We start from the raw sequence: 13,024 nt of genomic DNA, 5'->3' as shown, positions 1-13,024 counted from the left end.
ATGTCCTAACCTTAGAGGTGGCCCAAAGGCGATTTCTTTTCAAAGGAACCTTTGTCCCATAGACAGGATGACAGATCCTAATACATTTCCAGCTGCCCCTGTCCATCTTCACAGACGACTTTGTAGTCTACAAGTTGTAGATCAGAGACATTTTTTGATAACTTTAATGTATGGAGATGTATACAGACATGGACTCCATTATTCTGGTGTTCCAAATGAAACCCAGGATTTTACATGTTAGCCTGTTTTCAGAGCATAGCTCGGTCACGTCTGTGAAGACTTCTCTTGTATCTCTAGAAAGAACCTCCTTTCCCCCCAGGATTTCTCTCTAATGTTTGTCACTCTGTATTATAACGTTAATTTTTGAACCTCTCTAGAGTATGTGCTTCTTGCCAGTGGTGGCTGTTTCAGCTTTGGTCTTGGGCTTATTCACTCAGTTGGTGAGGACTTGCTAAGTGCACATGTGAAGCCTTGAAGACAAAGCCACTATTCTCAGAGTCCTCTGCATAACTAACTCCAGGGTCAGGGTAGCCCTGCCCCACTCACTTGGCATCCTCCAAGTCCTCAGCATGCTGGATGGTGTCATCCTCGTACTTAGTCCTCCACTTCACCATTTCAGCATTGCCTTTGAGCAGGGCCTGCAGCAGCTCAGACTTGGCTGCTTGCTCTTCCTCGTACTGCTCTCGTAGAAGGTCACAGTCACGCTTGGCCGACTTCACGGCCTGGGCCAGGGCACTCTGTGACTGCAGGGGACACACACAGGTATAAAAAGGCACCACGACCATTAATGATGAAAGCTTCAGAGGTGACATCATCTTTTTTAGATAAGGTTAATAACCACCTGCCACAAATGCAAGCTGAACCTGAACCTAGTTAGTTAATACTAGGGAGAGAATTTGGGACAAGCAGAGAAAGGAGAGAGTATCTAATTGCTGCCATTAAAACAAGGAAGAGCATTCTATTTAGGGAAATGCCAGCCTGACAATGTGGGCTTCAATAAATGACAGACCTGGAGTCCTAGAAATAGTGCAGCATGCAAAGGTAGCAAGAACACTCACTATCACTTAGGTAGTAAGATTTATATTTAGCAATATATCAGACACTGGTCTTGTTTGGACTAGAAAGGACCACTGAGTTTAGCCTAGCCTTTTCATTCCATTGATAAAGAAAACAAAGTCTTCTATTTCACATGCAAATCTCTAAAATCTTTATTACTTTAAAACAGTATTATCCAATAGAAGTTTCCGTAGTGATGAAAATATTCTATATATATATTGTTCAGTATGGTAAGCACTAGTCAGGTGGCTGTTAAACATTCAAAGTGTGCCCAACTGAATTTCAATTTTATTTAATTCTAATTAATGTCAATTTAAATTCAGGTAGCCACCTGTAGTATAGTAGTGGCTTCTGTATTTATTGGACTGTAGAGCTAATAATTATTTGTCACATAAGGCATGGTTTGATTAACCTAGCTACATCATTCCTAAGAGATAACCTAGTCTAGTGGGAAGAAGCAGGGTCTCTGCCAGTCCTCATGGGTCCTTAATACAAATTAGGAAAAAACCTCTTCTCAGACAGATGAAGCTCTGAAAGCACAAGGCTTGGTTAATGGCAGCCTCATGCAGACACCTAGGAGCTTTGAATGAGGAGCAATAATATTAATATATAGTTCCTTGGTGGCTCAGACAGTAAAGAATCTGCCTGCAATGTGGGAGAGCCAGGTTCAATCCCTGGGTCGGGAAGATTCCCTGGAGAAGGGGATGGCAACCCATTGTAGTATTTTTGTCTGGGAAATCCCATGGACAGAGGAGCCTGGCAGGCTATAGTCCTTGGGGTCACAAAGAGTCAGACATGACTGAACAACTAACACTGAGAAGGACACAGGGATTGGAATCTGGGAAACTTGGCTTCAGATTGTGATCCTTCCTCTCATTTAATATATATTTAGTGAACACCTGTTCTAAGCAATAGTGTTAACCAAAGTAAATAAAATGGAGACAAAGCCTTTGTCCAAAGAACCTAAATGGAGGAGGATATATGAAAACAAGTATGTACAAAAATTAATAAATAAAATTGCTGACAGCACTGAGATCATAAAACAGACTGACATGAGGACACATGTTTGGCTTTTTCTCATCATCCCCCAAAGGCCTCCAAGAAGGGCCTTCAAACAGTGGGAATAGTCCTAATGACGGCAGCTTATTTAAGAGGCAGTGAGGCAGCCAGGGTGATTAGAGGTGAGTAAATGTGAGATGCAGCTATAGGAGGTAGGGTCACAGAAGGAGGCTCGGGCTGAGAAAGGGGGCCTGGTATGCCAGTTGGAAGCCTGGCATACCAGAGTAGTCAGCCAGAGAGATCTTCTAAACTATAAATCTAGTCATTTCAGAACCTGCTAAACTTCCTACACAGTCTACTACTAGCTACATGACCTTGGATGAGTTATTTGTCTTCTCAGAGCCTTGGTTCCTTCATGTAAAAAAAAATAATTCTACCAGTTTCATATGACTTAACATATGAAAGTTTAGATGGCATGAGAGAAGCATCCAGCATGATGTCTGAAGCATGAATCATGGTAGTAATTTTTAAATGTATGTATAATATAGAAAATAAGGAGAATGTGGGGGATAAAAGAAAACATTTAAAAAGAGAAGTCTGCAGAGTCAATGACTTTTACCCTTGGAGCAGATGCCTTTGCAGTGAGATTATATACAAGTGAAGTCCTTTGGGGTCTTAGAAGATGCCTTGAATATGAAATAAGAATAGATTTGAATACCAGGGCTCAAAGAATCCATCTCTCATTTTAGTCACTATGCTTTAACATTAAAGAATCACATTCACCGAGGTCACTTACTAGCAACATTATATATTCTCTTGGGAAGAAATAACTAATATCTATAATTCATTTGACAATTTAAAAGTAATATTGAATGAATCCAGTCCCATTCATTTTATCCTGGTCTTTTAATTAATTCCACTTCTTTGTCCAATTCAGAATCAAAAATCCATAAAGAACTTTGCTGATGTTCTGTTCAAGTAATAATGCAAAATGGAAACACATACTTTCCTTGCTCTAAATCTGACAAACTAGAGAGCAATTTGAATCACTGAGGATGATCCTTCAGTGATCAGAGTCCTTCTCAGCATATCCAAGATCCAACAGGTCTTTTTTCTCTTAACTTCTAGAGCACTTTCCCCTCTTCTTTTATATAAGAAGATATTCAAGACAACCTAGCAAGCACTATTTTTTTTTTTAAACATACAGTGAAATGCCTGGTGAGAAATAATAGATTCATTACTTTGGTTTCTTCTGCCAGCTGCCCTTTCAGGTCTTGAATCTGCAGAGTGAAGATACTCTTTTCCCTGGAAAGTTGGTTTATCAGAGCTTCCTTTTCTTCCAGCCTTTTTCGGAACTCACCTACAAAAAGATTTCACGAAATAAGTTAATCATGGTCTTCTTTCTCACCTACTGCCTTTCCCACTTAATTTACTGAGTTTAAAAGTAACTAATATGATCCACATATTTTTTATATTTATAAAGAGTACAAGAGTCCAGTTACTGGCAAATCATGACAATGATCCTTTCCAGAACTCACAAGAGAGCCCTAAAAAAGAACTAATTTTTGGTAGTAAGCATGACTAGATAACATAATATTCATTGGCCAAAAAGCTTGTGCAGGTTTTTCTGTAAGATGTTATAGAAAAACTTGAATGAATTTTTTGACCAACCCAATATTAGCTATCATTTATTGAGAATCTTCCACAGAGTAAGTATTTTATGTATATTACCCAGTTTAATTCTCATAACTATTTGATAATGTAGGTATTATATTACCCATTTTTCAGAAGGGAAAACACAGCCGCTTACTTAAATGTGATTGAGACACAAAGCTGCACAGCTAGTAACTAATGGACGTAGATTCAAATTAAGCTTTTAATCCTGAAGAACACGTTCTTTCTTCTGTGGCATGCTCTCTTGTTTATTATGTGTGATTCTACAAATTTCTGGCCATAAAATTTTTAGATAATTACAACTTCTTTGCCTCATTTGTAAATTGAGGATAACAATAAAAGATTGTTAGTGAAAATTAATTGAGTGTGAATGTACTTTGTAGACTGAATTGCTAAATAAAGACTAGAAATTTTCATTAAATAGTAGAGAATGTGATCAAGAGATGGGTAGATTTTATTTCACTCTAGTCTACCTTCCCAGCTTAGCTTATTTCTTTCATAATAGGTGAGAAATGACTTGGTTATTAGAAATGGCACTAAAGCAGAGCCAATCCTCAACAAAAACCATTAATTCTATTACATAATTAGTCCAACAATAAAAGCTCCAAATATTTATGACGCCCACTCCTTTCGATACAAAGAAATTCTAAAACTCCCAGCATTATAAGCAAACATCTGTTTGGGTTAAAACTGCAATTACCAAACATTTTAGTCTTAGGAACACTTTATACACTTAAAAATCACCGAGGAACCCACAGAGGTATTGTATATATGAGTTTTATATTAACAGTATATTTGAAATTAAAAGAGAAATTTAAGATATGTATTTACTCATTTTAAAATAATAAAAATCTTAAAGACATGTTAACAGAGGTAACAGTTTTTAGAGGGAAAGCTATATGTTACAAAACAAACAAAAAATTAGAAAAATCAGCTTATTTTACACTTTAAAAAATTCTCTGGCTTAATAAAAGGCAGCTTGTTGAGGAATCCTACTGTTCTGGTTGAAGCATATGAAGAAATCCGGCCTCTCACACGTAAGTAGCTAGAAAAGGGAGAGGTATTTTCATAGTTTTTTCAGATACTTGTGATGATTGTTTGATGCTATACCAAAACTCAACAAATAGAAGTTTCCTAAGGGTTAATGGAATAAACCAAACAAATGAAATGTTTTATTCTGTTCCATTAAAATTCATGGATTGTTCTTAAACTTTGAATGGATCTTTTACCCGTATATCATTTTGCAGCACCAAGTAGTGGTGATTTGAAAAATGTATGTTTACTCAATTATGCAGATTTTTCAAGCGTTAACACATTTCATCACACAATATTAAAAAAATCATACTTGTTAATATCACCACTTATCTCATAAAAAAGCCCTTAAGGTTCAGATCAAGATGGAGGAGAAGGAAAATCCTGAGCTCACCTCCTCCCACAGACACACCAAACTACAACTAAATATAGAACAACTATCTCTGAGAATGACCTAACGACTAGCAGAACAGATTTTCTACAACTAAGGATATAAAGAAAAGGCCATATGGGGAAGGGGAAGAGGACAGAGACATGGTCTAGTCAGAACAGGCACCCCCACTAAGGCCACTAATAAGTGGGAGGGATATCACAACTATTGAGGTCCCGACTAGGGAGTAAGGGGTCCAAGCCCCCTTTCAGGCTCCCCAGCCCAATGCACTTGCATGGGGAAGACAAACTTCCATAATTTCTGGCTTTGAAAATCAGTGGGGCTTAGGGTGGGGAAAGCCAAAAGGCAGGGGGAAACTGAAATACTGCTCATGTACAAACTCACTCCAGGTCTCAATGCAGAGGCAATAGCTTGAAAAACACCTGAGTCATAAAGAAGGAGATGACCAATATTGACTACTATTAGGATGTACGCTGGAGGGCAGGGATCTGGCAGAACTTTCTCCAGTGGCAGAAGCACTTGTGGTCACATTTTAATTAATTTATTTTTAACTCTTCTGCCACCTAGCTGGCCCAGAGCTGGTGGGCACCATTTCTGTTACTTTCAACCAACCTGGCTAACAGGGTATACTTCCACCGCAACATTCCCCTGAGGATCAGCATGCCCCTCAAAAGCCACTCCATGACTGCCCCACCAAACAGGTGGCATGAGCTGCACAAATGCCCTTCCAAAGTGGCTCTTACACCAAATTACCTGGTGGGACATCTTGGCCAGCATCAGCACTCCTTTCAAAGGAGCTTTCTCTTGGGGGTTAGCTCCATCCACAGCACATCTACAGCAGTCACAACCAAGCTATGTAGCCAGCCAGGCCTGGTACCAGCTCCCCCAACCAGTGTGCCCACAGTAATTGTGGCCCAACCACAAGAGAATGAACACAGCCCAAACAGGGAAAACCTCAGTAACAAGTGGCTCTGGTGACCATGAGAATTGTGCCACTGAGCCCAAAAGAAACCTTCCACATAAGGTCACTCTTTCAAGACTGGAATACGGAGCTGATCTATCTAATACATAGAAGCAAACACAGAGTTAGGCAAAGTGAAGAGAAAAAGAAATACTTTCTAAATGAAAGAACAAGACAAAACTCCAGATAAAGAACTAAATAAAATGGAGCTAAGCAATATATAAGAAACTAATTCAAAGTAATACTCATAAAGATGCTTACTAAACTCAGGAGAAGACTGGATGAACTCAGCGTGAGAACTTCAACAAAAATATAAAAAAGAACCAATCAGAACAAAAGATTACAATAACTGATATGAGATTACACACTAAGAGAATCAAAAACAGATTAAAAGATGCAGAACAGATCAGCAGTCTGGAAGATGAGGAATTAGAAATCATCCAATGAGAACAGGGAAAAAGAAATAAGGATTTTTAACAGAGATTAGTTTAAGGGACCCCTGGGACATCAGGCATACTACCATTCGCATTAGAGAGGTCCCAGAAGGAGAAGAGAGAGACAGAGAACACACAGAGGTAAAATATCCCAACATTATAAATATCATCTATCACAAAACTACAGCTAACCTGACCCTCAATGGTGAGACCTCTCAAAGATCAGAATCAAGACAAAGAGGTCTGTTTTTGCCACTTTTATTCAACACAGTACTAGAAGTCCTAGCCACAGCAATTACAAAGAAAAAGGGTTTAAAGACATTTAAATAGGAAAGGGAGAAAAAAACTCACTATTTGCAGATGATATGATACTATACATAGAAAACCCTAAAGCCTCCATCAAAAAACTAACATAACTAACAAATGAATTCAATAAAGTTGCAAGATGCAAAATAAATATACAGAATCAGATACATTTCTGAACACTAATAACAAACTATCAGGAAGGGAAATGAAGAAAAAATTTCATTTACAATTACATCAAAAAGTATAAAATACCTAGGATTAAATGTAACCAAGAGGTTAAAAGACCTGTTCTAGGAAAACTATAAGAAATTGAGGAAAGAAATCAAAGATACAAGTAAATGGAAAGATACTCTATGTTCATAGATGGGAAGAATTAATATCACTAAGAAATATTACTACTGAAAGCAATCTACAGATTCAATGTAACCCTTATCAAAATTTTTCTCAAAACTAGAACAGATAACCCCAAAATTTGTATAGAACCACAGAAGTCCCAGAAAAGCCAAAGCAATCATGAGAAAGAAGAACAAAGCTGGAGGTATCACACAACCTGATTTCAAACTATACCACAAAGTTATAGCAATGAAAACTATGATATTGGCATAGAAATAGACACATAGATCAATGGAATGGAATAGAATACTGCTCAGTCATGAAAAAATGAAATTATGTCATTAGCATTAACATGGATGGACCTAGAGGGTATAATGTTAAATAAAAGAAATCAGACATGGAAACACAAAGACAAATAACATATTATTTCACTTATACGTGGAATCTAAAAAAAAAAATGAACAAACAAAACAACACAGAAACAGACTCACAGACACAGAGAACAAATTGGTGGCTGCCAGAGGGGAAGGGGATGGAGGAGTTAAGTGAAATAGGTTAAGGGGATTAAGAGGTATGAACTTCTTATTTTAGTTATAAAATATGGGGCTATGATGTACAGCATAAGGGTTATAGTCAATGGTATTGAAATAATTTTGTATGGTAACAGATGGTTATTAGGCTTATTGTGTTGATCAATTTGTAATACAGAGAAATGCTGAATCACTATATTATATACCTGAAACTAATACTATACACAATAAAAACAAGGGGGGGTCTTCAAGAATTGAGAGCCATCAAGCTCATGATGGCATATACATGTTTTCCAAAGTCTAATTTTTACCTAAAAGCTCCACTTTTGTTATTGGCAACAAATATTGTCAGTTGTTTTCCTTGGAGTGACAGGCTCACTTTGTTCATTTTTGTGAAAATATCTGCCAAATATCTAAGTCTGAATAAGCATAGTTTGTCAAATGTTCTTTCAAGTAAATACGATTCTTCCTGAAAAATTGCTAGTTCAGATCAGAACTGGAACAATCACACATCCTACTTTAATATGAAAGAGAAGTGCTTTATGCACACTTTGTTTTGTTACACAGAATATTAAAAAGATATATACGTGGGGTTGAGATATAATTAATTTTTACTGTTTCATTAAGGACATTCTTAAGTAAAACTGACTCTTTTTTTTTAACTTTTGAGTATATACCAGCAAATACAATGATTAATACTACAGCATGGTGCTTCTGTCTTGGTTTGTGATAAGGCTCTGGCAGTTTTAATCATCATTGCTTTTGCACCATCTATAACAGCAGCAAAAGAACTGAGAGAGCAAACAGCATCTTAGTATTGAATGAAATAGCTCTAACCTCTCACTTAGTTCCCCTAAAAGAGCCTTGATGATTGCGGGGGTTCCATGGACCAAACTTTGAGAAGCTCTAGGTCACACATCATATTTAAAAGTATTCTGAGGAAATGCCAATCCATTAAGGGGTTGAGACTAACATATGTTTTACAGAACCAGGATCCACTTAACATGGCTTAACTGATCACATTTACTATTGGTCTCCTTTGAAAGCAGATTATAATCAGTGGACAGGACAGGGCATGAGAAAGAAACTTTGGTAATAGTAGCAAAAAAGAAAAAAAGCAGCAAAAGTCTGGACCATAGTCCTAGTGAGAGGAGGGGAGGTTTGGATAGGTATATACTTAAAATTTAATTTGTACAAGAGCCAAAAGGTAAAGCCGAGAGTCAAGGAGGACATAAAATGCCCTGCATTCTAAGCAGAATTATCATCTCAGATCCAGTTTCATTTCACTCACCCACCAATTTCCTCATCAAAAAAGTGAATAGAAAATTAATGCCAATAAGTAGAGGGAGGTAGGCGATGCCTATCAAACAAATTGTATACAGCACTTCCTTCAGAGCAGACAGTCATTCTCCAGCCTAGCCTCCAGACTGCACAGTTCCCACACAGACTATATCCTAAATGGCACCAAAGATCAAATTGGGGGTTTTGTATTGAGGCCAAGTGTCACACACCCTGTCATCAGCATGAGAAGAGTCCTACTTGGTGTCCCTGCTAGAATATAAAACACTTTCCTCTTTTAGAGTTCCAAATCTGTAGTTTGGAAGGCATCATCAACTCAATGGGCATGAGTTTGAGCAAATTCCAGGAGATAGTGAAGGACAGGGAAGCCTGGCGTGCTGCAGTCCATGGAGTCACAAAGAGTCGGACACGACTGAGCAACTGAACAACAACCAGATTTAGCATCTAGAAACAGAGGTGTCCACAGGCAGAATGATAAATGATCTTCATTTGGAAGGATAAATGGTCATCACTCTCCTTTTAAAGTGAATGCCTCTGGATATCAAGAACACATTGTTTATTTTCATTGGCCTAGGAAGTCTATCTCTGGGAATATATTACTAAAAATAATTCTAATTACAGACAAACAGCTAGCCACACGTGGTTCATAGCAGACAAGCAAGTTACAGGGCAAGATGAAGTAACCATTGTCCATCTAACTGATGGATGAGAAACACTCATAAATGCCTATGCAAGATACAAAAAAGCTCATGATGAATTAAAAAAGAAAAACCTCAAATAGATTGCTATCATGTAAAAGATACAGGGGGAAAACCTCATTAATAGTGGTTGATGGTTAAGAATAAGCCATGGAACATTGTTCTAATTTTAACTGGTCAAATGTTTGTAGATCCCCAATAAATGGTAGGCATTGCTCTAGATGACTGACATATCAGTGAACATAATAAAGGCCCCTGCCCTCATGTAGCTTACACTGCGGCCGATGGAGACAAGACAAACTTATTTATTATGTCAAGCATGTAGTTTCTTTGAAGGTATTAAATTCTATGAAAAAATAAGCACATGGAGAAAACTGGTTGAGAGTACTCAAATGTCACCTTCCCAACAAGGCCTATCCTGACTTCCCCCAGATCTATTTGATTAACTCTCATCTTTAAGTTTTGTGTTGATGAGTAGGGTACTCCAGGCAGAAAAAATAGTCAGGGCAAGACTCTAGGGTGGGAGTATGCCTGGTATTTTCAAAACATAGCAAAGAGGTCAAAAGAGAGGTGTAGGTTCATACTACCCAAGGCATCTACAGATTCAATGCAATCCCTATAAAATTACCAATGGCATTTTCCTCAGAATCAGAAGAAAAAATTTTAAGATTTGTATGGAAACACAAAAGACTCTGAGTAGCCAAAAGAATCTTGAGAAAGAAGAATAAGGCTGGAGGAATCATGCTCCTTGACTTAAGGCTATACTATATAAGTTGTGTCTGACTCTTTGTGACCCCATGGACTATAGCCCGCCAGACTCCTCTGCCCATGGAATTCTCCAGGCAAGAATACTGGAGTGCATTGCCATTTCCTCCTCCAGGGAATCTTCCCAACCCAGGCATCAAAACCAGATCTCCTACATTGTAGGGAGATTCTTTACTGTCTGAGCCACCAGGGAAGCCCCATACATATATTACTTGGCCATAAAAAAGAATGAAATAATGCCACTTAAAGCAACATGGATGGTTATAGAGATAATCATGTATGGATGTGAGAGTTGAACCATAAAGAAGGCTGAACACCCAAGAATTGATGCTTTTGAACTAGTGTTGGAAAAAACTCTTGAGAGTCCCTTGGACTGCAAGGAGATCAAACCAGTCAATCCTAAAGGAAATCAGTCCTGAATATTTATTGGAAGGACTGATGCTGAAGCTGAATCTCCAATATTTTGGCCACCTGATGTGAAGAGGTAACTCATTAGAAAAGACCCTGATACTGGGAAAGATGAAGGCAGGAGGAGAAGGGGACGACAGAGGACGAGCGGGTTGGATGGACATGAGTTTGAGCAAGCTCCAGGAGATGGTGAAGGACAGGGAAGCCTGGCATGCAGCAGTTCATGGAGTCACAAAAAGTCGGACACAACTGAGCAACTGAACAACAACAACAACAAAAGCAACAAGGATGGATATAGAGATTATCATATTAAGTGAAGTAAGTCAGACAGAAAAAGGCATCATATGATACCACTTATGTGTGGAATCTAAAAAAAATGATACAAATGAGCTTATTTACAAACCAGAAATAGACTCACAGACAGAAAACAAACTTGTGGCTACCAAAGGGGAGAGCAGAGATCAAGGAAGGGCATAAATTCAGAGTTTGGGATTAATATATATACACTACTACATATAAAATAGGTAATCAAAGACCTGCTATATAGCATAGGGAACTATACTCAATATCTTATAATAACCTTTCATGCAAAATAATCTGAAAAAGGAATACATACATACATATATATATATGTAAAAGAATCACTTTGCTGTACACTTGAAATCAATACAACATTGTAAATTAACTATACTTCAATTTTTAAAAAATATAAATATAAAAAATAGGTATGGGCTCATCATTGAAAATTAGGGGAAATGCCTATTTCAATGAGGTAGATATGATAAAGTGGCATGTCTTACAGACTGTATGGATAGTCTTTAGCATCCTTGGATTGTGAAAGCTACTCCAGTCAACTGCATATTCCTTTTCCCTTTCATGGAAGAGAGTTGGGCAAGGCCTTTCAGGATGGCACAGAGGTGATCCTTCCCAGACAAGAGCATGTCTTGGAAAAGATAACATCAAGGGCCTCACCAGCCCCCTAGAATTTTTAAATTCCCACCCAGACTCAGTGATTTGTTCATCATTTCAGTGGTTTCTCCACCATTCTTCTGGGCTTGAGACTTGTAAGTGAAGCAACACTGAAAGTTTACTTACCATTCTCACTCTGTAGCTTTGTCTTCTGCGCTGTCAGGTCATTTGCTAATTGAGTCACTTCACCCAGTTTTGCATTTGCTTCTTTCAAGCGCTCCTCATACAGACTACAGAGCTTCTCAGCATTAGCCTACAAGTTGAGAAGGACAGGTTGGACATGGTTTATAAAGAACATGCTGAATTAGCTGCATAAGGAAGGAGGGGAGGGATGGTTCCAGGAACCTTGTGCTCTCCTCTGCCCTGAAAGTCACAGCTAGCATTGGAAAACCACGTCTTCTAATTTTAAACAGCACAATACACTCAGAGTCTGGGCCCCTAAAGGGCCCAAACTTTTCAAATTATAGGTATTAATGGAGAAACAAGTCTCTGGTATTGGGGAATGTCTCTAGAATTTTTTGCTTTTCAGAAGAAGGAAATGTATCAAACACTGATGGAGTACATAATTACTTCCTGACATTATTATATATTTAACCATCTTTCTTTTCTTCTAGAATATAAGCTTCATGAGGATAGAGATTCCATCTGATCACAGATTATACCCCCTGTGTCTAGAATAGTATCTAACATATTAGGAGCTCAATAAACAAGGGGGTAGTTCAGAGGGATGAGAAAGGAAGGACGGGAAGGATGGAGGAGGAAGGAAGGAAGTCCAGAGGGTTGACCAAGAAGGATAGGAGAAAGCAGGTGAATCTGAGATACAGCAGCATAATAACAGAAGTTTGAACTGTGAAAACAACTGGACCCTCCCAATCACTAAGGTTGCAGGCTCATGATTACCCTGTTGGGTTATCATTTCAATCCCAAACTCCAACTTCTCAGAATGAGTTGTTCATGTTTAAAAACGATATGCTAAGCGACCTATGCACTTTTACCTGGCAAATTTTTGCCACACTCTGAAAACTAATGCCAATGACTTTGAAATCCAATATTTTCAGGACCAAGAGCTTCCAAATGTAAGATGGTGCTGGCCTCTTTACCTAGCTGTAATTTTCATTCTTATTATTAATATGATCAGAAATCATAAAATGACACTTGTGGTACTTCAC

At 38.1% G+C, this 13,024-nt stretch overlaps 2 protein-coding genes across 2 annotated transcripts in view; one reads left to right on the top strand and one right to left on the bottom strand.

Moving 5' to 3' along the window:
* MYH15 (myosin heavy chain 15) overlaps positions 1 to 13,024 on the bottom strand; it is a 176,419-nt gene that overhangs the window by 35,342 nt on the left and 128,053 nt on the right. The window contains exons 30-32 of the mRNA XM_081572251.1: positions 11,982 to 12,108; positions 3,297 to 3,415; positions 547 to 743 (exon numbers count right to left, since the gene is read on the bottom strand). Of these exons, the coding sequence (XP_081428377.1) occupies positions 547 to 743; positions 3,297 to 3,415; positions 11,982 to 12,108 (443 nt within the window). The remainder of the gene's footprint in view (positions 1 to 546; positions 744 to 3,296; positions 3,416 to 11,981; positions 12,109 to 13,024) is intronic.
* HHLA2 (HHLA2 member of B7 family) overlaps positions 1 to 13,024 on the top strand; it is a 227,471-nt gene that overhangs the window by 170,026 nt on the left and 44,421 nt on the right. The window lies entirely within an intron of this gene.

The sequence above is a fragment of the Giraffa tippelskirchi genome, chromosome 2 (assembly GCF_054371585.1).
Source record: "Giraffa tippelskirchi isolate mGirTip1 chromosome 2, T2T-mGirTip1v1.2.pri, whole genome shotgun sequence".
NCBI classification, from domain to species: Eukaryota; Metazoa; Chordata; class Mammalia; order Artiodactyla; family Giraffidae; genus Giraffa; species Giraffa tippelskirchi.
Note: the sequence above shows the minus strand (reverse complement) of the source record. Positions and strands in the feature narration are given on the sequence as shown.